The sequence below is a fragment of the Heterodontus francisci genome, chromosome 27 (genome assembly GCF_036365525.1).
Source record: "Heterodontus francisci isolate sHetFra1 chromosome 27, sHetFra1.hap1, whole genome shotgun sequence".
In the NCBI taxonomy this organism is placed as follows: domain Eukaryota; kingdom Metazoa; phylum Chordata; class Chondrichthyes; order Heterodontiformes; family Heterodontidae; genus Heterodontus; species Heterodontus francisci.
Genome location: NC_090397.1, coordinates 14,241,473 through 14,267,202, shown reverse-complemented (window position 1 = coordinate 14,267,202; position 25,730 = coordinate 14,241,473). Strand labels below are relative to the sequence as shown.

Here is a 25,730-nt window from a genome sequence, read left to right as displayed (position 1 = left end):
TACTGATTGACATGGTCAGCTGTGGTTGCACTCTCGCCTTTGTGTCAGAAAGTTGTGGGCTCAAGTCCCACTCCAAAGAATTAAGCACATCATCTAGGCTAAGGCTCCAGTGCAGTACTGAGGGAGTGATGCACTATTGGAGGTGTTGCCTTTCGAACAGAATGGCATTGGTGGAAGCTTGGCCTGTGGGAATGAGAGTAACAAACCCAAAACAGGGAGGAAATGAAATTAAAGATGCTGGGGTGTGAACAATCTGGTTTAAATTCTACAAAATCTAAACTTACTTTCTTTTCTTTTTGTTTTGTTAATTGTCAGACTTACATATGTTAGTGTTTAGTCCTCATTCTAGTTGAAGTAAATTGCAGCCTGGAGCAGCTCAAGCAACCTTTGTACCCATCAATAACTCCATTCACTAAGCCTCCTGATCCTCGGAGCATCAGGTAAAGGAAAATAAATTACAGAAGCCAGTTTGTATTCAGAAGCTCCAAGTTTGACCCAGCCCTGACTAGCATACCAATCAGGCTGCCCGCTATAAGAGAGTTTGTTTTTCTCCATACTGCCTAGATGAAAAGTCTTATGCCAATGGAGTGATCCATTGTGGAGGGGGTTTGGTTGGATGAACTCAGATAAGATACACTTTAATATACAAGCATATTCTGTAGAGTATTCCATCTACTTTGAGTGCCTTTGCTTCTGTCAATGCTTCATGTCAATTAAAGTGGGACCCAGTAAATTGAGTTAAATGTGTAGTCCGGGCTATAGCTTTAAATATGATAAATAAAGGCATTCCGGCTATAAATTTGAGATGACCAATTCCCCCCTCCCCATTTCCAATCTGATTTTTTTTTCTCCTTGTTAACAATTGCTTTCAGCACCCATATATAAATATGTGAACTAATATCTTCATTGAGTGACCACACTCAGAATGACACCACGACAGTGCCTCAATTCACTTTTCTGCTTTGGCTAACTTCATTTTATTGTAAATATATTTCAATTTTTGTTTCTTAAATGGGCAACCAAGCACATGTTACACATGAAACTTCAGTTAGGTTAAGTAAGTTAGTCTGTGGCAGCAAAGCCTTTTGCCTGGTTCTGTAGCTACCAAACCTACAGTGTGTGGGAATGAATTCATTGAAGCCCATGGCCTTTATATGGGCCGGGATTCCATGGGGTTAGGCTGTTACCTACTATGTAGGTAATTTATCATTCTAGTCCTTGTTGCTAGCTAGGTCAATCCCTAAACTTTTGACAAACTATCCAATAATCTATATAATTGACTTCTGTGTCTGTTTATTCAGGTTAAAATGTCTTTGCCCTTACTGAGTCAGTTCATCTGACTTGAAATCAGACTTTACAAAACGGTTAATGAGCATGCCAAGAGTTGATGTGAAATTCCTTTGTTCACTGTTTCAATAAACAACTACAACTTGCATTTATTTAGCACCATCAACATAGTAAAACATCCCAAGGTGCTTTACAGGAGCTTTATAAAGAAAGATTTGGCGCCAAAGCCTGTCCACCATCTATAAGGCACAAGTCAGGAGTGTGATGGAATACTCTCCACTTGCCTGGATGGGTGCAGCTCCAACAACACTCAAGAAGCTCGACACCATCCAGGACATAACAGCCCGCTTGATTGGCACCCCATCTACAAACATTCACTCCCTCCACCACCGACGCACAGCGGCAGCAATGTGTGTACCAGCTACAAGATGCACTGCAGCAACACACCAAGACTCCTTCGACAGCATCTTCCAAACCTGTGACCTCTACCGCTTAGAAGGACACGGGCAGCAGATGCACGGGAACACCACCACCTGCAAGTTCCCCTCCAAGCCACACACCATCCTGACTTGGAACTATATCACTGTTCCTTCATTGTCGCTGGGTCAAAATCCTGGAGCTCCCTTGCTAACAGCACTGTGGGTGTACCTACCCCACATGGACTGCAGCGGTTCAAGAAGGCAGCTCACCACCACCTTCTCAGAGGCAATTAGGGATGGGCAATAAATGCTGGCCTAGCCAGCAACACCTACATCCCAGGAACGAATAAAAAAAACGAGCTACATGAGGAGATATTAGGGCAAATGACCAAAGGTTGGTCAAAGAGGTAGGTTTAAGGAGCGGCTTAAAGGAGGAAAGAAAGGTAGAGATGGAGTGGTGTAGGAAGGGAATTCATGAGCTTAGGGCCTTGGCAGCTGAAGGCAGGACCACCAATGGTGAAACAATTACAATCGGAGATGCTCAAGAGAACAGAGTTAGAGGAGCACAAATATCTCAGAGGTTTATGCAGCTGGAGGAGATAACAGAAGTAGGGAGGGGCGAGGCTATGGAGGGTGTTGCTTAACCAGGAGCCAATGTAAGTCAGCGAGCACAGGGGTGATGGGTGAATAGACCTGATACAATTTAGAGCACTGAGCCTCATAAAGAGATATTAGGGCAAATGACCAAAAGCTTAGCCAAAGAGGTTGGTTTTAAGGAGCATCTTAAAGGAGAAAAGTGAGCTAAAGCGGTTTAGGGAGGGAATTCCAAATCTTAGGGCCTAGGCAACTGAAGGCACAGCCAGTAATGGTGGAACGATTAAAATCTGGGATGCTCAAGACACCAGAATTAGAGGAGTGCAGATTTCGCACAGGGTTGTAGGGCTGGAGGAGATGACAGAGATAGGGAGGGGGAGGATTTGAAAACAGGGAGAGAATTTTAAAATTGAGGCCTTGCGTAACCGGGAGCCAATGTAAGTCAACGAGCACAGAGGTCATAGGTGAACAGGACGTGATGCGAGTTAGAACACAGACAGAGTTTTGGATGACCTCAAGTTTAAGGAGTGTAGAGTGTGGGCGGGGAGGGTGGTTGGGGTGGTGGTGGGGGCAGCCACAAGTGCCTTTGAGCAGTCAAGTCTAGTGGTAACAAAGCATGGATGAGGATTCCAGCAGCTGAGCTGAGGCAGTAGCAGAGTTGGACAATGTTACAGAGGTGGAAATAGGCAATCTTAGTGATGGCATGGATATGTGATAGGAAGCTCATCTTGGGGTCAAATAGGACACTGTGGAGTCTGGGGGTCAATTGAAAATTTGAATACTGAGATTGAAAAATTTTTGTTAGGTAAGAAAATTAAGTGATATGGAACCAAGCTGGGTGGATGGAGTTAAGGTAAAGATCAGCCTTGATCTAACTGAACGGTTTAACAGGCTTGAGGGGCTGAATGGCCCACTACTGTTCCTATGTTCCTAAGAACCTGCATTCATATAGTATCTTATCACATCGTCAGGACATCCTAAAGGGCTTTACAGTCAATGAGTTATCTTTGAACAGTTACTGTTGTTATATATGCCAAATGGCACACCGTATGTGCTCAACAAGGTCCTACAAACGGTAATGAACAAATGACAGTTAATCTATTTTTTCTGATTGCTGCTCGTAGAGGATGAATGTTGGTCAGGCCACTGGAGAACTCATCAAATAACACTGGGATCTTCTATGTCGACTTGAGTAGACAAAAAGGTCCTTGATTTAACATCTCAACTGAAACAGGGCATCTCCAACAATGCAGTATTCCATTGGTACTGCACCAAAGTGTCAGCCCAGATTATTAGTTCATATTCTTGAGTGGGGTTTAAACCAACAACCTTCAAAATTCAGAGGCAATAGTGTTATCAACAGAGACAAGCTGACATATCAGGAGGAGGAATTGTATATGAAAGCATGACCTGTTTGTTACTAAAACTCCACTGTGTGGTTTCAACTCCATTGTTCATGAACACAGTCAGTGTTAAGTAGCATTCCAATAAAAGGAAGTTCATCTCAGAAATTCCCTTTCCACTATTAATATTGTATATAGAATTATATTGTTCTTAAGCCATTTTCTATTAATAAAGGGAACCTGCAGAATGCACTTGAGCACCAGGAAAAAGCAAGCTGCATTAGACAAATACGATGCACTTATTAGACAAAATTAAACTGAGAAAGAACAAAAGGTTATTTAGAAGAGGAATAGCTCTGAACAGGAATTCAGCTCCACAGAAATTGAATGGGGAATGGAGCTCAGTATAAAGAGGAAAGTTGATCTTTATTAGGTTCCTCTTCAGTGCAGTACACCGTACTGATCCAAAATCAAAGTATTGTAAGCCAAACTAAAAAGGAATATTGATGGGAAATAAAAGGAAAAATTCAAGCTACTATTTCTGTGCCCATCTATTAAGACAGTGCCTCATGCATTTTCATACTGCAAGCTGTTGAGTCTTGAGTAGGCCTTGATCAATAGGTCTGACTGCTATCTTAATTAAAGCTGTAATAATGAGTTGACTCACTACCCATCACCACTTGAGACCTGTTCTCCTTGTTAACTCACAAGCCCTCCCCCGAGTACTCAAATAAAAGAGAGTGTGAAGCAACAACAGCAGATTTTGAGGTTCTGGTCCCCTGGCCTCAGGTGGTAAAGATGACTTTGAGTAAGCTCTCCAAAAATATTCCAGTCGAAAGCGTGTCTATTGTGCTTTCTCTAGTTATTAAAAATAGCCTTGAATACACACTAGAACAAACCCCCCACTAGGGTCTCTTTAATTGTAGTGAATGCTTGATACAAAGCTCTTCCGCAACAGCATGAACCATAATATGGGGTGGGAGAATGGGTTTGTTGATTAAATTTAATATGCACTGTCATGGCAAGCCTCTTGTGTTTGAAATTACTGAGCACCAGATACCTGTTACCACTGATAAACACTATACATTCAGACATGTTGGCCACGTTGAGTGAACTTTGATCAGAAATGCAGAGAAGGTGGTCATCTCACAAATCAGGATCAAGGGCCCCAGAATCTGTAGCCAATAAGCAGTTGGAAGGAGTAAACGCTCCTATCCAATGTAATCTCCAGTGCAGCAATGATACTGCTAAAGCATTAGCACCCACCAAAGCTCTAAAAGCATGAGGAATCTTAGCAACAAGGTTAGCTGAATGGTACAGGTGTAAATAATGCAAAGGCAACAATCCCTCCAGTTTCATTTAACAATCCAATTCCTCCAACAGCAAGACACAAGGCAGAGTAATGTGACTCTTCAGTTACACTGCTTTGTCTTGTTCAACTGCACAATCTGGTTTAAGCTATCAAAAAATAAATTCCGCAATGTCATTTATGAATGAGACTCTCTACGAAGGTAGAGATCAGCACCATCAGCAGGATGGTGTCACCAAACAACACTGACAGACCAACTTTTCATTCCATTCAAACCAAATAGAGACGGAGGTTTGAAATGTAGTTGTTGGAGGTGAACGAGAAGGTGAGGCAGACTTAATTGGCTGAATTTTTGCTTTGGGGGCAGGAAATAGGAGCCGGGATTGTTTCCAGGTCACAAACAATCCCCCCGGGGGAAACAGTGACTGGTAGGAATTTTGACCAGGGCGCCCTCTGAATTGGCATGGTGACAATGTCTAATTAAGGGCATCCAGTGAGCTGTCGGGGGTCTTCTAGCTTCAGAGGAGTAGCCTGCTGCAATGATTGGTAAGTAACTGAGAGGGCGCTTCAACATGAAGGTGCTCTTTCAGCAACTTTTTAAAAATTTCATTAAGAAATAGAAAGCTAGGCTACCACTGTATAGGGGGAATCCTTCTACAGGCCAGCTTTTGACTGCACCCAACCCAGGCAGGCAGGGGGGCCTGTAGACCTGCTTGGAACCCTGGCACCTCAGCCTGCCACCTGGTGCCCACCTCCAGGCATTTAAACTGCCCCCCATCGCTTCGGAAAACGAGACCGACTGGAAAATCTCAGTCGGCCAGCATTACCACTTTTAACGAGGCTCTTAACGAGCCTAATTGGCTGCCTGCCTTATGGAAGCAGGCAGCCCCGGCAGCCCCGAAACTGCCCTGACCAAAATGCCCGAAGACAGGAACGGGGTCAGGAAAATGGCACACTGGCTGGTGCCAGTATTTTCAGGCTCCGTCCGCATCCATTTCCAACCTCGGCGGAGCCCGAAAATCCTGCCCTATAAGTTTCAAAAACTCCAACTAACCACAGCTCTACTTAAACATGAATTATACTGGCTTTGTGATTCATCCACCTCAATACAGATTTACTTCCCATCATGAAGTCAAAAAAGAAAGGCATTATATAAATAATAGGCACATTTCCCAGAAAACATAAAGGACTGAAGCATCCCTACAGCCCTGTGAGATCTCATTTCTCCAATTCTGGTTTCTTGTGCATTACTGATTTCCATTATCCCACATGCATGGCCATGCCTTTAGTTATCTAGACTCTAAGCTGTGGAATTCCTTCATTAAACCCCTCTGACTCTCTACCTCACTCTCTCTCTTCCTTTAAGACACTCCTGATAATCTACCTCTTTCACCTGTCCTAATACCTCCTAAATTGGCTCAGTGTCAAATTTTGTCAGATTACACTCCTGTGAAGTGCCTTGGGATGTTTTACAATGTTAAAACTGTTATATAAATGTAAGCTGTTGTTGTAACATACATTCAAAAACTTAGCGTAGTGGCATAGAGAAGCTTTGCCTGACTTTAAACGAGTGTCTCCAGAACGTCACTTAGGTAGCACAGACTACAAAACTCAGCGGGAGCTGCAGCTGACATTTTTGGTCTAATTAATTGCCTATGTTGAACTTTTATTTTACTAATGATTTGTATCTGCATTCCATTTCATGGACAATTCATACTGCAGCAACAGTATCCAATTTTTTCACTGATCTGAAAGGTGCTCAATTCAAAATCAACCCAACCAGCCTCTGGTTCTACGTTTTGGCTGAATGTCTGCCACCCATGTCAAACCAGGGCTTCAGTGTAGGTGTGCCAAATCCAGGCCATATAATGCTTTTTTTCCCCATTGCTGCCACTTTCAATGATTCAATGAAAAGTGTATGTTGTCTATGCACAACATATTCTGCAAAATTAATATTTGCATCATCGCAAAGAAAGATTCACCCGAGTCTAGTTAAGGGCAAAATAAACTGTCCCATATAATTTGGGTTTCTGTTTTCTTTCACAATTTATACCTTCTCTTTGGTGTCTTTCTGCACATCTTTAGTCAATTAAAATGTTGAAAACATTAGGCCAGAATACAAGTGAAAAGGATGTTCCTGGTGATGCTCATTCTCCAGGTTCTAGGGGCTAGTGAGCCCGTCACATTCTTGTCTCCTGTATGTCTGTATGCTCTGCTTTGACAACTGAGAAAGGAGAGGGCCTGAAGCATAGAATTATAGCAACATGTATTTTAACAACATTTAGCCCCTCAAGTGTGTTCTGCCATTCAATTAGATCATGACTCATCTCTACCTCAACTCCATTTACCCACCTTTGATCCACATCTCTTGCTACACTTAACTAACAAAACTCTGCCTTGAAAGCTCCAATTGTCTCAGCACCCACAGACTTTGGGGAAAGGGGAGAGAGTTCCTCATTTTCACTACCATTTGTGTAAAAAGTATCTTCCTGATTTCAATCCTAAAAAGGCCATCCGGCAAAAGAGTTTCTCCATATCTACCCCATCAAATCCCTTTTATCATTTTAAACACCTGAATTAGATCTCCCCTCAACCTTCTAAACTCAAGGGTATACAAGCCAAGTACAAACACCATTCAAAGAATGGAATAATCTACTAATGGAGGAAAAATCTATGGGATTATTCATAACTCAACTAAATGCCATGATGGGAGAATTAGTGTATTAGAGAAATGGACAAGGGTTGAATCGTTGTGTTCCAGCCCTGTCTTTTCCTATAATGTTCCTTATGTAGGCCCATCGTCAAGATGGTGGGCCTGACACAGCGAAAGGCAGCACTCCATAGCTGATCAAAAGTATCTGTAAGTCATGCTTTTTGTAAAGTATGAAAAACAAAATTTATTACAAAACATTAGCAGTCATGTCACTTTAATGGTGGCTCTATCTTAGCTGCACACATCTTAGCAAACTGGATTAAACCATCCACTTCACATAACTTTTATTTAAGAGCTTTTTTTTTTGAAGTTCTGCTGGGTTTTAAGTGATGTTCCTGCTTTCTGTAAACAGAAAATTCTCCTTTACGTTATCATTAAAAAAAATGAGCAAAACAAAACGCACTTTGGCAGTAATGGGAGCGCAACACCCTTTTAAACGTCGGGAACACTCCCTTCAATTGGATCAATCGAGCATTTACTGTTTTCACTTATTGTAAGTCAGCTGCATTCACCAGCAGAGTAGGCTTGGCAGAGAATGAGGATGGAAACTAGCACTAATCCAGTGGGAAACAAGTTCAGTACCTAAACCCTCCCCAACCTAACAGGGTGTGCAGCATCCATGGTCGCATAACACCTTCCTTGTTGCTTTGACTCACAGCCTGTGCATTAGCTTTCAACTTATTAATTCTTCCCGAAACGCAAATGAAGGAAAAGAGCCAAAATGTACCACTTCAGTGTGATTTAACTATGCCTTAATTAAATTTTCATCACAACCTGCCATTCGATTTAATGGCCTTTGAAGAAACAAAAGAACAATGACTTGGGGGGATAAAGGATTTTCTGCTATATACATCAATGTAAGCTTTGCTCACTCTCACTTGAGAAGCTTGGTGCCTTTTGTTTGTACATTTAACAGCAAAGATAATGTGCAGATTCTGTATCCATTCTAATATATAGCTGCAGCCTTCACTAATATAACCTCAAGAGCATGCTCGCTCCGCACTACAGACGCAATATCATTCAGCGTTTGCATGTTCTTCTCAATGTGGAGTGACACGCTGAAAACATTAACAGTTATTTGTGTAATCATTTGTGGCAAACTCGCACAAAACACAAATACACTGTGAAGGGCATTTAACAATCAATTCACTGAGGAGTGAGAGAGAAACAAAAAAAAGAGCAGAATACAATCTCCAACACTGTAATAACACAACAGAATGTGTAACAAATATGCAAAATACAAGGCCTGGAAAACATGACATACAATGGAGCTGAGTAGTTATTTTATCAGTATTATGAGGTGGCAATTTTACCACAGAGCTGCTCAATCCATTAGTGAGATTAGGACCAACTGCCTAGCTCAAAGCTGCTGAAAATATAAACTACATATAACAAGGCTCTTTTAAAACACCACACGGCCCTTTCTCAAATTCCAGATTTGCCTGTGCTTCCATTACAAGCTGTTGTTTTCAGTCCTGAGTTTACTGATACTCTATTTAACTTGCTTTCTCTGGCCCTAAAGCCCTAATTCAAATCTGTGTTCCTTCAACTCTAGCCTCTTTGTGTATCCCCCTTTCCTTTTGCCCCATCATTGTTGGCCATGCCTTCAGCCGTTTAGGTCCTAAGTGCTGGAATTCCCTTCCTAAGCCTCTCCATCTCTCTCTCTCCTCCTTTACAGCACTCCTTAAAACTTGCTTCTTTGGCCAAGATTTTGGTCACCTGCCCTAATGTCTCCTTCCTTGGATAGGTCTCTATTTTTGTCTGATTACACTCCTGTGAAGCTCCTTGGGATGTTAAAGGTATCATAAGAATTAGAAAGAGTGAACTCGGATTTATTTATTGCCTTTCACAACCTCAGGACTGTTCCAAAGTACTTTACAGCCAATGAAGTATTTTTTGAAGTGTAGTCACTGTTGTAATGTCGGAAAGCTCTTGTGCCAAAAAATGTTTTTAAATATTCTTTCTTCCTCCCTCAAATGGCCACATTTTGAGAATGAATAGTCTGAATTAACTGACCTCATCTAGGGCACCTGTTGGGAGACTACAGTTGTGCTCAGTACCCCGGGCTGGGAAAGGGGGAAAAAAATCGGCCCACTCAGACCAGTTACATGGAGAGGCTAGAGAAACTGGGACTGCTCTCCTTAGAACAGAGAAGGTTAAGGAGAGATTTAACAGAGATGCTGAAAATTATGAGGAGTTTTGAAAGAATAAATAGAGTGAAACTGTTTCCACGGGCAGGCGGGTCAGTACCCAGATGACACAGATTTCATGTAATTAGCGAAAGAACCAGAGGCGACAGGAGTAAACATTTTTTTTTATTCAGTGAGTTGTTGTGATCTGGAATGCACTGCCAGGAAAGGTGGTGGAAGCAGATTCAATAGTAACGTTCAAAAGTGAATTGGCTAAGTAAGGGAAAAAAACAATTGCAGGGCTATGGGTTAAGAGCAGGGGAGTGGAATTAATTGGTTAGCTCTTTCAAAGCCATCACAGTCACAGACACAATGGCCTGAATGGCCTCCTTCTGGCTGTATGATTCTTGGGAGCTCTAAAAGAATTTGCGCAGGTTGGCCGATCGGGCCTGATGGTGACACATGTCTTCATCAAACAGTGCCAAGCTTCACTGACACACGTGAAGAATTACCACTTGGAAAAGATAAGCATTTATGGAGCTGATTTCAGTGAAAGATCCTGGTCAGTTCTTTAAAATGGAAGTTAACGTACAGCTTTTAAATAACTTTAATGATGTCAAGCTCTCCTCTATTTGTTTAACGCCTTCTTAAAAACAAGCAGAGAGTTTGTTTTGCAATAGCTGAGATATCAGACCCCTCCCCCACCCGCTCCCCAAAAAAACAAATTGAGCAGATTGAATTGCAACACAAAGAGGTCCATTGTGCATTAATCTGCCCCACAGACACTGATGGGATCAGGTTGAAGGAGGGTTTTACTCCCTCCCTATATTACCCTCCACATTTGCTCTTGCAAAGAGCTGGCACAGACACGATGGGCTGAAAGGCCTCTTTCTGTGCTGTAACCATTCTATGATTCTATGATTCCATTAACTTTGATCAGGTGGGGTTTGGTCTGATCCTGTCAGTTTCCAGACGGGAGGGTTAGATTAAAATTAACTACCAAAGTAATAAATTAACCGGGGTCGGTGCTGGCATCATTAACTCACTCAATAACTCGTGTATGACGTTAATTACCGCACATTGTCCAGTTTTCATCAGTACACTCGGAGCAATAAATATGCTAAGCCATTCACCCAGTCTGCCAAAGTCAGACCATATAACTTCCAACTTCTCTGACCTTTGCAACACACTTCAAGCTTAATCACTGTAAATCCACATTCAACTGTCAAAGTCAGTTTCAGGAACCCAGAAAAGGCACTTTTTGCACAAATTTATGTATTAACATCTGCTTTCAAAATATAAACCAGCACTCTGCATTGAATTCAACTTTTGTTTGGCTGTTTTGTAGAATTCATTTGAACAGTTTTCAAAAACAGGCAACACAGACTTGACAAAGGTGATTCAAATTGTTAAAGACCCGCATGTGAACAAGAACACTTTGCAGAGACTGTTTGGCAAAACCAAGGATTAGCTGTTGTATCTGCAGTTGCCATGAAACATTTCAGTTCTTTTTGAACTCACAATAGTGCAGTGCTGCTTGTTAATAAGCTTGTGACCTCTTTATATTCCTGCTCCCCAACAGCCCCACACCCCTGCCCCTGAAACTAAACACCTATTCCCTTTTTGCTTACCCTCAGGTTCGCTCTTAATGAGCTCCTCCATTTTCTTCTGTTTCAGTGTGTCCACTACATCAGCTAGGCTGCCTTTGCGCCTCTCCGGGGTGCCCAGTGCAGTGCCAGGCCCTGACTCACTGCTCTGTCGAGCCCCTTCTTCAATCTTCAGAGGTGAGGTAGATGAGTTGTGTGTAGGGAATAGAGAGGTTGCTTTATTGCCGTCATGATCCTAGTCAAAATATTAGGGGGAGAGGAGGAAACAGAAATATTTGAATTATTTTAGGAAACCATGTCCAAGTCACTTGATAAGTTGCAAGAGCGCAGGGTTAGTTTTCCTGCACTTAATTATAAAAACAGCATGGATATTTGGGGATAGAGTCAATAATCTACCTTTGTTAATCTTTGCTAATCCATACCTAATCTAGTGTCATTATCATTTCTTTGACATTAAAAGTCAAATTACTCTGTGGGTGATCAATGCCCAGCAAGTAATAGTGAGAGGAATACAAGTTGTTCAGTGAATCATGTTACAATCACAGCAAACTCCACTTTTCTGGATGAATGCAGCTCCACTGCAAGAAGCACAACACTATCCAGGGCAAAGCAGTTCACTTGATCAACAGCCCATCTACCACCTTAAACATCCACTTCCTCCAACATTGGTGCAGTGCAGTTGTGGTGTTACTATGTACAAGATGCATTGCAGCAAGTCACCAAAGCTTCTTTGGCTGCGCAACCTACACCACCTAGAAGGACAAGGGCAGCTAAGTTCCCCAAGTCACACATCATTCCAACTTGGACATATATCGCCATTCCTTCAACACCGCCTAGTCAAAATTCTGGAACTGCCTGCCTCACACCTTCTCAAGGGCAGCTAGGGATGGGCAATAAATGCTGGCCTTTCCAGCCACACCCATATCACAAAAATGAATATAAAAATAATATAAGAGCTATAGCTGGGTAAGAGACTTTACACACACACACCTGCATGGGCTATACATTCGGAACAGACCTCTCCAAATACTCACCTACTTTTTTGAGTAAATTGAAAAAATATTACTGTCTGTTGCTCTTTCCCCCCGATACTCTCACCAGCTCCTTGGCATAATCAGTTCAACAATGGCATCCAAAATGTATGGTGCTGCTGGCACTATAACTATAACCCAAAGAATGATGGGAATGTGGAACTTGCTAACACAAGTAGTTGAGGTGAATAGCACAGATGCATTTAAGAAGAAGCTAGATAAGCACAAGAGGGTAAAAGGAATAGAAGGAAATGATGTTGGGCTAGTTGAAGAGCGGGGGCAGGGTGCTCATGTGTAGCATAAACACCAGCACAGACCAGCTGGGTCAAATGGCCTGTTTCTGTGCTGCATATTCTATATAATTCTATGTAACCTGCTAAATGGCTGGGTGGTAGTATGGGTTACATCTTAGTCATCTCACCTCTGGAATGTGAGATATGGGCTCAGTTCCAGCCTAGAGTAAATCTAATGAGTGTCTCCATCCCCAGGAGCTGTATAGGTTTGTTCTAATTGGGTATGGGTCCATAGCGCATAAGTATCTAAACTCTGCATTAATTGATGTTAAATTTGCAATCTGACTTAATGAACTCTCAATTGGAATTCAGCAAGTCTATAATCAAACAGCTTAAATTGGGGAATTAGTGCCTGGAAGATTCAAGCTTACAGTTACAGAAATATACCGGAACCAAAGAAATATGTCAGGTTGAATCAAACTAGTTTGGTATCAAATCTTAAGCAAGAGCCTATATATCGGATGTGTATTCTTTTCCACTTGAGGGTTTTTAAGAGAGGCTGGAAACTCAATGTTCCCCTGCAGCAACCAGTAACACCACCTTACACCAAACCATTCCAGTTTGTGCCAATTCGGTTTAAATTTCCTGCCCGATTGCCCACACCAGTTGCTGCAGTTGCTGGAAGTCCAGTTCTGATTAGCTGTGGAACATTTAGAGCTAATTCCATTCATCAGTCTGGAAGGCAGGGTGAACATTTGGCAAAAGCAGAAGATGGTGGAACATTCTGCAAATGCCAGTGCCCAGTACGGCCTGGGTGACCCGGGGTGGGGGGGGGTGGGCGGGGGGGGGGGGGGGGGGTGCAGCGGGGATGATGGTGATGGGTGATGTTGAGGGGGAGGGGGAGTGAATCGAACTTCCACCATCCCACCACTGCTCCATCAAAAGACAAAGAAGCGCGTGGCCCCTTTAAAGCGAGGAATCGTTCAAATTCTAAAGCCCGCTATAAATTATAAAAGGGAATATTTGCGCAGCATTAATGTTTTATAGCCTATCCAATAAAAAAGGCAATTCCTAGCAAATCCTCAGGAACACAAAGAAAAAAAAGCGTAACTATCAAAACACATTATTTTTAATAGCCTACATAATAAAGCTGTTCCATTTAGTAATTAGGTGCCAAAAAGTGACTTGGAGGCTAAAGGGGGATTAGGCCCTTTACTAATTTCATATTATGGCTATAAATGTGAATTGCCTTATTCCAGATCTTTCAAGAATAACTTATTTGTCTGCATTTCTTTATAATTATACTAAATTTCCCATTCTGTTCCTATGTCTTTTGCGTTCCAATTAATTTCCACTTACTCTGTCCTGAATAGCCTCCTGAAACTAGTCTAATGCAACAGACATCCCTGAATATATTTGCTTTTATCTTTTTTGTTTAATGTATGAGTTTAATATGTAATGGAAATTGTTGCTTCTTTCTGCTGTGGTACATTTGTATGACAGGAAGGATATGTATAGATCCAACAAGATTTTTTTGTGGCTCTTGTTATATTTGAAACAAATGACCTCCAAACCCCAGAGTGCTGTTTTGCTGTTGTTTAGGAGATGGGCGCGGGGGTCATCAGACTTTCTCCCGTCTGCAATGTTCGGTGTGAGTTCATCGCGCTGAATTCAATGGCAGACTAAACTCCTCAGCTCACGGCAAGAAGCCCAGGCAGGTAGTTATAATGAAGATGAAAGAGACTACTGTTCATATAGCTGGTGGCATTCAACGTTAATTTAATTAATGAAGAAAAGATCTGTAAGTAGTGTCAAATTGTTAAAATGATGGGCCTAATTTTCAGAAGTGATTCAAGAGAAAAGTCTCACAGCAAGCACATCCCCCATTTTCAATGCGAGTCTTGCCCAGAAAGGTTGCAAGCATGCTATTTTTTGCTGTCTTGTGCCAAAGAAGCCACAAATAGAGAGGGGAGGGGGGCGCTGAGGAGGGGGTAGAGGGGAAATCCAAATCAGATGGCCCTGATGCCAAGTCTTAAAACAGGGTGACTATCTGGCTCACTGCTCCCTCCCTCATAGATTGGAGAGAGGAGGCAGCACTGCAGAAGTCAGAGCTTGTCTATACCAGCCATGTTCGATCCACTTTTTTAGATGTTCCCCTAACTCCATAGATAGGTGTCAGCAAAGTTCAAAACAGAGGCTGGCACACAAACTTCTCCCCAAAAGCACAGATGACCGTCTCTCTTTCAACACTGCAGTTGCCTTCCAATTACTCTGCGACCGATCAAAGTTGGGGAAGGTTTAGCGCCATCCCTTAGGGAGGCAGCTCCCTCACCCTAACCCTGAAACAACCCCCCACAAAAAAAAACCCTAATCCTACTACAATCTTGACTACTCAAACTCTGAATTTGACCCAGACTTTTCCTGATCCAGATTAGGCCCCCAACACCAATCTCTAATGTCAAAACCATCTCCCAGCACTAAAATGAACTGCAGCACTCCCCTCCCTATCCTAATATAGGGAGCCATAATTTGATGGGAACCAGGATCAATTCCATTACCATAACCCCAGCCGAGGACAAAAAAGATGACCAAATATTGGCAAGAGAAACAGGACGAGAAGTAGGAAGAAGATAGATGGCAGGTCTCAGTACAACAGAAACTCCAGAAATAAATGAGAAACGAGGACAAGCAGGGTCACCCACCCTCCTGCCTGCGACCCCTAACCCTAAACATCTGGAAATATCATATGGCAGGTAAAACAACTGAAATAAAGAGAACATGTCAAGGCCAATTCATAAAAGAAGGAAAGTGGTTATAAATGCCCCTGACAAGGAGAACTCATTAAGATCTGGACCATATGTAGTTTGCAGGATTTAAGAAACAAGTGTGCTCCACATCTAAATCTCACTTTGAGAAAGAATTTACGTTGAGTTTTCAAGCATGGATTTGCATTCTCCTGTCGGACATATTGGGTCAAAAATAGGTTTGTTGAAACTAAAAAAGCTTCCTTCAAAAATCCCCAACTGCGCAAAACTTTTAAGGTTTCAAATCAGCGCATTTTTATTTCACGCAGAAAATGTTTGCTTCACTTACAGAATCCTTCACTAAAGGTGATTCCATTTGTCAATGGGGCAATGTACCATTCAACATTTGTGCTGAATGCCTGTCTGGCCATTTGCAGAATTTACTTTTTATGCATCAGAATTATAAAGTTGGTATTGTTTAATTTTATGTTACGAACAAATAGAATGTACAACAGAGAAACAGGCCATTTGCCCCAACTGGTCTGTGCCATCAATTTATGCTCTGCATGAGCCTCCTCCCTCTCCTCTTCATCTCACCCTATCACCCTATTTCTTTCCCCCTCATGTACTTATTCAGACTCTTCTTAAATGCATCAGTGCTATTTTTCTCAAATGCTGCTTGTGGTAGCAAGTTCCACATACTCATTACTCTCTGAGTAAAGACATTTCTCCTCAATTCCCTTTTGGATTTATTGGTGTCCATGTTATATTATGGCCCCTCGTTTTGGTAAATATGTGTAAAACCGAGCCTATTAAGTCAGAGACTAAGTAAGGAGGCACTGCTGGTGATTTCCTATTGCCTGTTCTTATGAACACTGCTGTATTGGAACTCAGAAACAACCTGCTGTTAAAGAAAGATTTAAATACCATCAATACATCATCTTCTCACTGCTACAATTCTCAAAGATGAACAGGTCACCACTGTTTAACGGTGTTCCAGTGTGTTAATTCAGTATGACAAGATAAAGCAGTAATCTGTGCTCTGAGAGGCTGTAAGCCCCTGCACTATCTAGGGACACACCAGTAGATTTACACTGTATATCACTTTATACAATTGCTGTGACAAAGCCCTCGAGTTCTCTCAATTCTCTAATGTAAATCTCTCTAAACTTCTCTGGCATTCAGAATGGATTTGGTCTTAGGTAATCTATGCAAACTTAATATCTTACATATGTGAATGGGCACAATCCTCGGAGAGGATGTTTTAGATCTTAAATAATCCACTGATCCTGCCTCTATATCAGCTTTTTTTTCTCTCTCTGTGGCTTGACATTAAACAAGCTGCTGGGTAGATGACATTCCATCCAGCGTGAACGATTAAGCCACATTTTATGTTCCGAGATTTACTTCTCAAGTAATGAAAGCTTGTACAGTGTCTGATTGGTTAGTGTTCAAAGATTATTAGAAAGGATGATGTGCATATTCTGACATACATGGAAACAAATAAGCAAACAGGAATTTCATCATAGTCAAGAATAACACACTGACTCTCCTGATTTATGAGCTGCCTTTAAATTGCTGCTGTATTAATTCGGATTCACAGACCCCAGCATGTGCAATCCAGCCCCTGATGTTTACACTGGTCAATGCACCTCTCTTACCCCCGCTGCAGTCTCATGAATCCATGAGAAACTGGGTGCACCAGAATGCCACCAGGATGAGGGAGCTGCGTTCCACAGTGGAAATGCCAGTCTTCCAGTTGCCAACCCTCCAGGATTGCCTTGAAGTTTCCAGGAATTGAAGATTAATCCCTGGGAGACTTTTGCAAACATCTCCCAAAAAAAACCAGAAGGGCATTAAAAGCAAATATTTGCTTTTTTTTTTCATTTCTTTGAAGACTTTTTATTTATGATTATAAAATTATTGGAAGACTGGGTAAGTTGCTGTTAGACTGGCAAGTCAGGGATCATTCAATCAGGTACCAAAGAGTCTGCTCACTTTCCAGTTGACCATGAAAAAAGGTGCAGTCCTAGGCTGGACCAAGGTTGACCAATGGTGAGTGGTGGTGCGGTCGGGGGGGGGATGGGCAGTGGGTGTTTGGAAGTTAAACCTCCTGGAATATGTCCAACTGGGGTGGGGGGGGGTGGGTGTGGGAGGGGGGCAACCCTATGCAGGCTCCAGTCATGAACAGCAGCAGGATGATGGGATGCCTCACAGCTAAGCATGTTCTGATGAAAGGTCATCAGCCTGAAACATTAACTCTGTTTCTCTCTCCACAGATGATGCCTGACCTGCTGAGTATTTCCAGCATTTTCTGTTTGCATTTTAGATTTCCGGCATCGGCTGTATTTTGTTTTTGCATCGAGACAAAACAACTTGTCAATTCTGAGATTGTACTTAGCACTGAACAGCTCATGGTCTTCCACACTTCAATCTTTTTTTTAAAAGCATTTTATGCCATTACTTCCTCCACCAATCCATCCCTTCCCCCTCAGACCCAGCTTGTCCAAGTCTTCAGACCCGTTAAGGGTTTGTCAACTCTGGGTGGATGCATTCCAGGAGGTTTTCATCACATGACCTCCCAACTCTTAACACCCTGTCCCCCTTTCCCCACTCCCACCATTGCTTACTCAACAACTCCACTTTGTGGACTTATGGTACACCACCTTCCCAGGCTAACTGGAAAGTGAACAGATTCTCTGTTACTCGTTGGACAATGTTTGACTGTTGGAAGTGAGATATAGATCAGCCATAATTGAACTGACTGACCTGCTCATATTCCATTGCATGGCCAATATTCTGGCCAGCATATCAGGCATGTGAAGCTCTTCATTGTAAGCACAAAAATGGGAACATTTGCGCCCATAAAGCCTTCAGCAGGTGGCTTGATCAGTTTTTTTGTGTGGTGTTTTTTTTCTTAGGAATGTGACTAGCTGGTGGTGCTGTTGCCTAATACTGTGCTTTGCCATGTTTGGATTAAGCCTAGACTGAACAGATGAAAATCTGCCCCCCTCTGCTAACCCTAAAGATCCAGAGATTAAATGCTTGGAAAATCTCAATTCAGTTCCAACTAAATATGAGACAACAGCGATTTAAAAAAGAAGTTCCCAAAATACAGCACAAATTGTCACCAGATTTTCCAGGGTCACGCAGAGAGGATGACTACTGGGGAAATGGAAGTGTCACAGTGGACACTGACGTGCTGCTGCAATGTGGTAGAGGGAGCTTTACCCTCTAACTAACCCATGCTCTACCTGACAATGAAACAGAAAAAAATCTAGCTCTCCGCCTTCATCTGGGTAAGCACAAATTCAATGAGAAATTTTAAAAGAAACAATGGGATTGATGTTCATTGCAAAATATTTTCTAATTTTAAGTGTTCTCTAATTAAAATACAGAACTCACATTGTTTCTGCTGCTCTTCCTCAGACATTTCTCATATTTAATCCTTCTCTCCCTTTCTGAAGCCTTTTTTTCCCTCTCACTGTTGTGCCCACCTTTCATAGATGTGTATTAATCAAGCACAAACCCATTTCAGTACAAAGTTATTTTTACTCAAGAGTCATTCCTTTCATTTTAACCTTTACCAATTATAGTCTGCTCTGTTTTCTTCATTATTTTAAGCAAATTAAGCCATAATCGTCAAATGCAGCATTCAGCACTTAAACAGGCTAGAGACACATTTCCCCATCAGTTCCTTTTTGATCAACTTGAAGAAGACTTACAATTTGTTTTAGACAGTGAAAATACCCCTACGTATTGACGGGACACAGAGTGCTGAATTTTATTCGCTTGCCGCACACCGCGGCAGCACGCTTTGAAATCAGGTACGTGCCTTCAGGTACGGATCCGCCATTGCTGAGCCCCTGCAATATTTCGCACGGGGGCTCATTTAAATGGAGGGGGCAGAGAGGCCACCCCCGATGACGTAGAGGGGGCGGCCATTCTGTCCCCAGGTACGGCGTCCGGTGCCAGCGCATAGGCGCTGGCACCATTTTTAAAGGGTTTCAAGCCCATCAGTGCCATTTAAATGTTTAAAGAGACAGGGTTATGGAAAAGTGAAATAAAATTTTATTAACATTTCCAATCCCCTCTCCCAGCAGCCCCCCCAAAAAAATTAATTGATTTTTTTGTCCTAACCCCTCTGAAAAAGTGAGTTTTCACTCACGACCTTCCCCCGTACTTTATTCCCTTTGACCCCAAACTCTTTCCCACCATCCCCGCAACCAATCGGAGTGGCTTTCCCCACCCCTCCCGCCCTGAAATTTTCAATCCTCCCCCCTCCCCACCAGTGTCACACCTCGGAACTCCAAACGGAGTTCCAAAGTCATGCATGTTGCGGCCGATGGCTGTAATATCGGTGTGAGGTGGCCACCGGGACAAGGTAAATTGATTTGCATGTTTTTTCATTGATTTTAATATTTAAATGAAGGCCTCGCCGCTGAGTGGCGGGAGAGGATGGGGTGCGCACCGAGGCCTCGCCGCAGCTGGTAAAGTGCAGCAGGGCCTTCTCGCCATTGGAGGTCATGGCAGGCCTCTCCCAGAAGAACTTTCTGGGACCCCCCCACCCCCGCTACGATTCCCAACACCAGAGGGCTCATAAAATTCTGCCCAGAATGTCAAAGCGGAGACTGAAATCTCCAAGCCCTGCTCTCATCATCTCAAATCTGGGATTTAGGGTGGCGGCACAGTGGTGCAGTGGTTAGCACCGCAGCCTCACAGCTCCAGAGACCTGGGTTCGATTCTGGGTACTGCCTGTGTGGAGTTTGCAAGTTCTCCCTGTGTCTGCGTGGGTTTTCTCCGGGTGCTCCGGTTTCCTCCCACAGCCAAAGACTTGCAGGTGATAGGTAAATCGGCCGTTGTAAATTGCTCCAAGTGTAGGTAGGTGATAGGGAATATGGGATTACTGTAGGGTTAGTATAAATGGGTGGTTGTTGGTCGGCACAGACTCGGTGGGCCGAAGGGCCTATTTCAGTGCTGTATCTCTAAATAAAATAAAATAAAAAATAAACCCTTCAGGATTTCCTTGGAATTACAGATTAAACTTCTGGATGCTGTTGTCAGCAGCCCAGAAGAAAAATCATAGAAGCATTTAAAAAATGTTGTCTTGTTTCTCATTTTCATTGAAAGTTTATTTATTACTTAGAAAAATAATGAAGATTGGGGATATAGGCTGCTTAAGTAGGTGACATGCTGGGAGATGGGAGGTCATATGATAACACCTCCACGAATACATCCAACTAGAGTTGACAACCCTACTGGGACCCACTTAGAGCACCAGCTTGTTCTTTTATATTTAAGACTATAACAATTGTAAATCTTTGGATTAGGCCTTTACTTAAAACATTACCTTTATCAAGACTGGCTAACATGACACTTCTTGACTAACTATGTGTACATCGTAGTAAGGATAAACATACCACTGTGTTTTGCAGAGACGTTGGACTCTCACAAGAGAAAGTCTCTCTGGTCAAGGCGGACGGTGTGTGTAGCTCCTCTGTGTGTAGGTTGTTGGAAAAGTTTGGTGGAAGAGGCAGGTGAAAAGCAGAGTGTCCATCACTTTCTCCCTCTTCTACTTTCTGTCTGTTTGTCGCCATGGCTACCTCTCCATCTGTTTCTCCATACGGAGAGGCCGGTCTCTTGGAAGACATCCTTCAGGAACAAAAGAAAAAAAAAATGAGGCATTCTCATGAAACAGTTGTACCATTCAGATTGACATGACTTGTTCCATTCACAGACTCCATGAAATAAAACCATGTGGCCCAGTGATGCCCTGATTTTCTGATCCACCCAAACAGGAGTTATCTATTGAAAATCAAATGCACAATTTTTGTTTAAAAAAAACTGAGTGGATTCAAAGTTCAGTGAGACTAATGGTTATATAAATGTAGTAACAGTGCCATCTATTAAAGTGCTTTTTATTTAATTCATTTTCAGAATGTGGGCATCACTGGCAAGGTTGGCATTTATTGCCAATCTCTAGTTACCATTGAGAAGGTGGTAGTGGGTCATTTTCTTGAACCACTGCTTAGCAGCTCACTAGGCCACTTCAGAGGGCAGTTAAGAGTCAGCGATGTTGGAGTGGGAATGGAGTTACATTCAGGCCAGACTGGGTAAAGAGAACAAGTTTCCTTCCCTAAAGCATATTAGTGAGCCAGTTGGGTTTTTATGACAATCTGACAGCTTCATAGTCATTTTGACTGACACCAGCTTTTTATTTCCAATTTTTTTTTAAAACTGAATTCATATTCTCAAACTGCCATGGGGCAGATTTAAACTGAATTTTGCTGGATTATTAGTCTAGTATCCAGTAACATAAGCACTGCACTATTGTACCCTGACAAATAGGCGTAAGTCATAAGCATAATGGCACTGTTATACTGCAGGCACAGGGTTGACACCAGTAGCTATTTAAAGTGGTGCAGAGCCAGTAGTGCTGGATTATACTGCTTGCTCTGCACCATATTTTGCCAAAACCAAAGCTCAGTTACCAGTATCCCATCATCAGTCATTTTGCTTTCCCTGCGCCAATTTTCTCCCCTCTCTTGAAGCATCTAATGCTTTGTTGGGATAGGGTTCCACAGACGTTGGTCAACCTTCATTACCTGACCTAAGTGGCCATTATGCACATGTAAGACTTTACACTGAGTCTTGTTTGACTGGGGTGGCATCACAGTCAAACTCAACCCTGACTTCACCTGACATCTGCACACAAGCAGATCGGGCCAAGGAGTACTGGATAGAGATCAAGGGTTGGAACTCTGGCTAATTTTTCTTCCTCAGGCAAGGGTTCCTTCTACTAATCACAGCATGCCTAATAAAAGGAAAGCACTTATATGTATATAGCATGTTTCACAATCTCAGGACATCCTGAATCTAAAGTAGAATGTGATAAGTTGGCTCACTAGGAGTGCTCCTCTCTCTGAGTACGAGGATTATGGGTTCAAGTCCTACTGCACGACTCAGGGTGCACTGCATGTCATGACCCTGCCTGTCATGTCAGTTGGGTGCAAAAAAATCCTGTAGCACCATTTTGCATGAAAGCCGGGATGTTCTTCCTGGTGTATGTGTCAATATGTATCCCTCAACATCATCAAAATAGCTTATCTGGCCATTAATCCTATTCCTGCTCGCTGTGCTCAAATTGGCTATTGTGTTTCAGAAATTATAATAGTGATTACCCATCAGAAGTACTTCATTGGCTTTGAAGGGCTTTAAGACGTCTTAAGGTCATTAAAGACACTAAAAAAAATTAAGTTCTTTCCTTACTTCCTCAACATGGTTTTGCACTTCGACCTGTTTGACTTCACTCCAGCATTATACTACATCCTTTGTATTGATGCACAGCTTGTTACATCAACATAAGATTTACACACTGTTTGATTTTACTTTCATTTGAAGTCAATAGAGAGTAAAATCAGGCAAGGTGTAAAACAGGCACCCAATCCAATTGTGTCAGTATCCTGCTGAGTGGATTGGGTTAAAATTGCCTCTTAAATGTGCAGTGTAGCTTATCTGGCCCATGAGCATCAACAAAAGGGACCCTGTGCCTTTAATGTGTTAATACTGTGGCCTATACTAACAGAACGAAAACTACATTGACATTCATGCCTGTGGGTATAAACTAGCATTAGTGCACTTTTTACTGGAACCAAAGCCTGACCGACAGTAGGGGGGATAGTATTCCAGCACAGAATTAAAAATGCTGCTATGCAAGGCATGTTGACTGACCACTGAGCTTGGGATCTGCTGAGATATTCCTGCTCAGGAATATAACTCAATCAAGTTATTGTTTAATTAGGGCTGATAGTAAGGATTGTTCCATACGCTGTCTGCATCTAAAACAGATGCAAACTCTACAGCCATCCTGTGACGTCTACTGGTCCTGCGGATAAACACAATCTGAACTGACTGTCCCCATTCGTATCAATGCTGGAATCCATGAACCGCAGCAGGATGATGGGATGCCTCACTGGCAATTATCACAGTTACCCTGGGAGTGCATTTTGAGGTGAAATAAAATGGGGAAAGGAACTGTGTACACTATGTGTAGTGACAAGGTAAATGCATTCAAAAGGAATGTGTTTATGATGTACCTACAGATAGTTACTGGAGCAATTCTTTCCCCATTGTCTAGCATCCAGTAATGAATTTAGCAGGGATTAAAAGACCATTCTCATTCTGCCATGTAAGGATATACCATTTTACTAGTCTATCCTAAATAAGAGGTGCATTATACCAAAGCAAGGAAAACCTTGACAAATCACTGGTTAGGCCTCAAAGGGAGCTTTGTGTCCAGTTCTGGGCACCAAACTTTAAATAGGATGTCCGGGTTTTGGAGAGGGTGCAAAGGAGATTTACCAGAATGATACCAGGGATGAGGGACTTCAGTTACATGGAGAGACTGGTGAAGCTGAGATTGCTCTCCTTACAGCTGAGAAGGTTAAGGAGAGATTTAATAGCAGTGTTCAAAATTATAAAGAATTTTGATAGAATAAATAAGGAAAAAGTGTTTCCAATGGCAGGAAGGTCAGTAATCATGGGGCACTGTTTTAAAATTATTGACAGAAGAACCAGAGAGGAGATGAGGAGAGTTTATTTTATGTAGTGAGTTGTTATGATCCAGAATGCATAGCCTAAAAGGATAGTGGAAGCAGATTAAACAGTAACTTTCAAAAGGCCAAAATTGGAGGGCTATGGGGAAGGAACGAGGGAGTGGGATTCACTGGATAGCTCTTTCAAAGAGCATGGGCATGATGAGTCAAATAGCCACCATCAATGCTGTAAAATTCTATGGTTATGATTCAGCAGCTTATACAAAAATCACCTCACTGAACATAGAATTACATTTTTACATAGAATATTACAGCACAGAAACAGGACATTCAGCCCAATGGTCTGTGCTAATGTTTATGCTCCACATAAGTTTCCTTCCGTCCTACTTCATCTCACCTATATATCCTCCCAATCCTTTCTCCCTCATGCACTTACCTAGCTTCCCCTTAAATGCTTGCCTGCAGTAAAAATATACTTTAAAAGGTTTCTTTACAAAACCCTACTGGACGCCTCCAATGGCTTCGAAGAAATGTCTTCATTGGTGAGCTACGCAGATTGCCTGTCTGTGCAAAGTCATCTGTTCTCATCTGTGCCAACAGTAGGGATGCTATAACTGGATGCAGTATCTCTGGGTTAGCGGGGGTAAAGTGAGGCAACGTTTACACTCTTGATCACTATTCAGGAGCCCCTGTGTGTGGATACTGGATGTGATGGATACTGGGACTGACTCTCTCCACAGTCAAATAGGCTGGTGGCTCTCACTATCAAGGACCTCACATGAATAATGGCCACTTGTGTGAAGTACTGGATGACAATGATGGGCCGTGGAACTGTACTGAAACAAAGGGAGTCAACTCCTCTGGAAGAGGCAAGGAGAGCAAAAGAAGGAGCAGGAGAAAGAGAAGGAGAGGGAGAAGAAGAGGGGTGAGGAGAGGGGACAAGAAAGGGGAGAGGAGGAGGAGGAGAAAAAGGAGGATGAGTGGGAATGAGGGGGAGAATAGCAATGGGAGGATAATAAGGAAAGAAGAGGAGGAGGAGAAAGGGAGAAGGAGAAGGAGAGGAGGAGGGTATGGGGAGGAGAGAGTTAAGAGAACAGGAAGTTAGAGGAGGAAAGAACTAGAGGGGGAAAAACTTTGTGGAAACTGTATCACAAAACTTTGCAAACTGCCCAGAGTGAATGTGGAAACTGAGTTTTAGGAGCTGGCTGTTCCTTAAACTGAGCCTGCCTGAAAACTTTGAGAATAATCCTTTGAAGTGGGGAGGGGGGTGGGGGGGGGGGAGCAGGGAAGGAATACCTGTTAGATGCTGAGGCCCTTCCAACATCATTCAAGTGTGCACCCTGATGGGCCAAGCAACAAAGGGTGTTGAAAGTACCTGTGGAGAGGTGCCTGGACTGGATTATGCCAGTCTCCCAATCAAGAAGAATAGTCTGGAGATTAAGAAGGATAGCAAAAATTTCTATATCAAAAATTAAGTTTGCACAATGCAAAACCACAAAGAGCAAAATCTTTCAAAATAGGAGCCCAAAAGCTCTGGTGCGTTAGCATAATACATCTATGAAGGCATTTGTGTAATATGCAAATAGCATTCGCACACAAATCTAGTAGGAAAATAAATACACGGAGTTGTGTCATCTGCCTCTCCCCACCATTTCACATCTCCCCTTGCTTTTTCCTCAAATTGCAAGCAGACCCATTCTGTTGCTCCTCTATCTTGTTGCTTGGCCCTTACTCTTCCTCACATAGTCTTGTATGGCGAGTTCTGA

At 42.5% G+C, this 25,730-nt stretch overlaps 1 protein-coding gene across 9 annotated transcripts in view; it reads right to left on the bottom strand.

Moving 5' to 3' along the window:
* Positions 1–25,730, bottom strand: part of sox5 (SRY-box transcription factor 5) — a 334,797-nt gene that overhangs the window by 213,916 nt on the left and 95,151 nt on the right. For all 9 annotated transcript variants that reach the window (XM_068058885.1, XM_068058889.1, XM_068058890.1 and 6 more), the window contains 2 exons: positions 20,830–21,061; positions 11,426–11,636 (listed from right to left, as the gene is read on the bottom strand). In XM_068058885.1, coding sequence (XP_067914986.1) covers positions 11,426–11,636; positions 20,830–21,061 — 443 coding nt within the window. The remainder of the gene's footprint in view (positions 1–11,425; positions 11,637–20,829; positions 21,062–25,730) is intronic.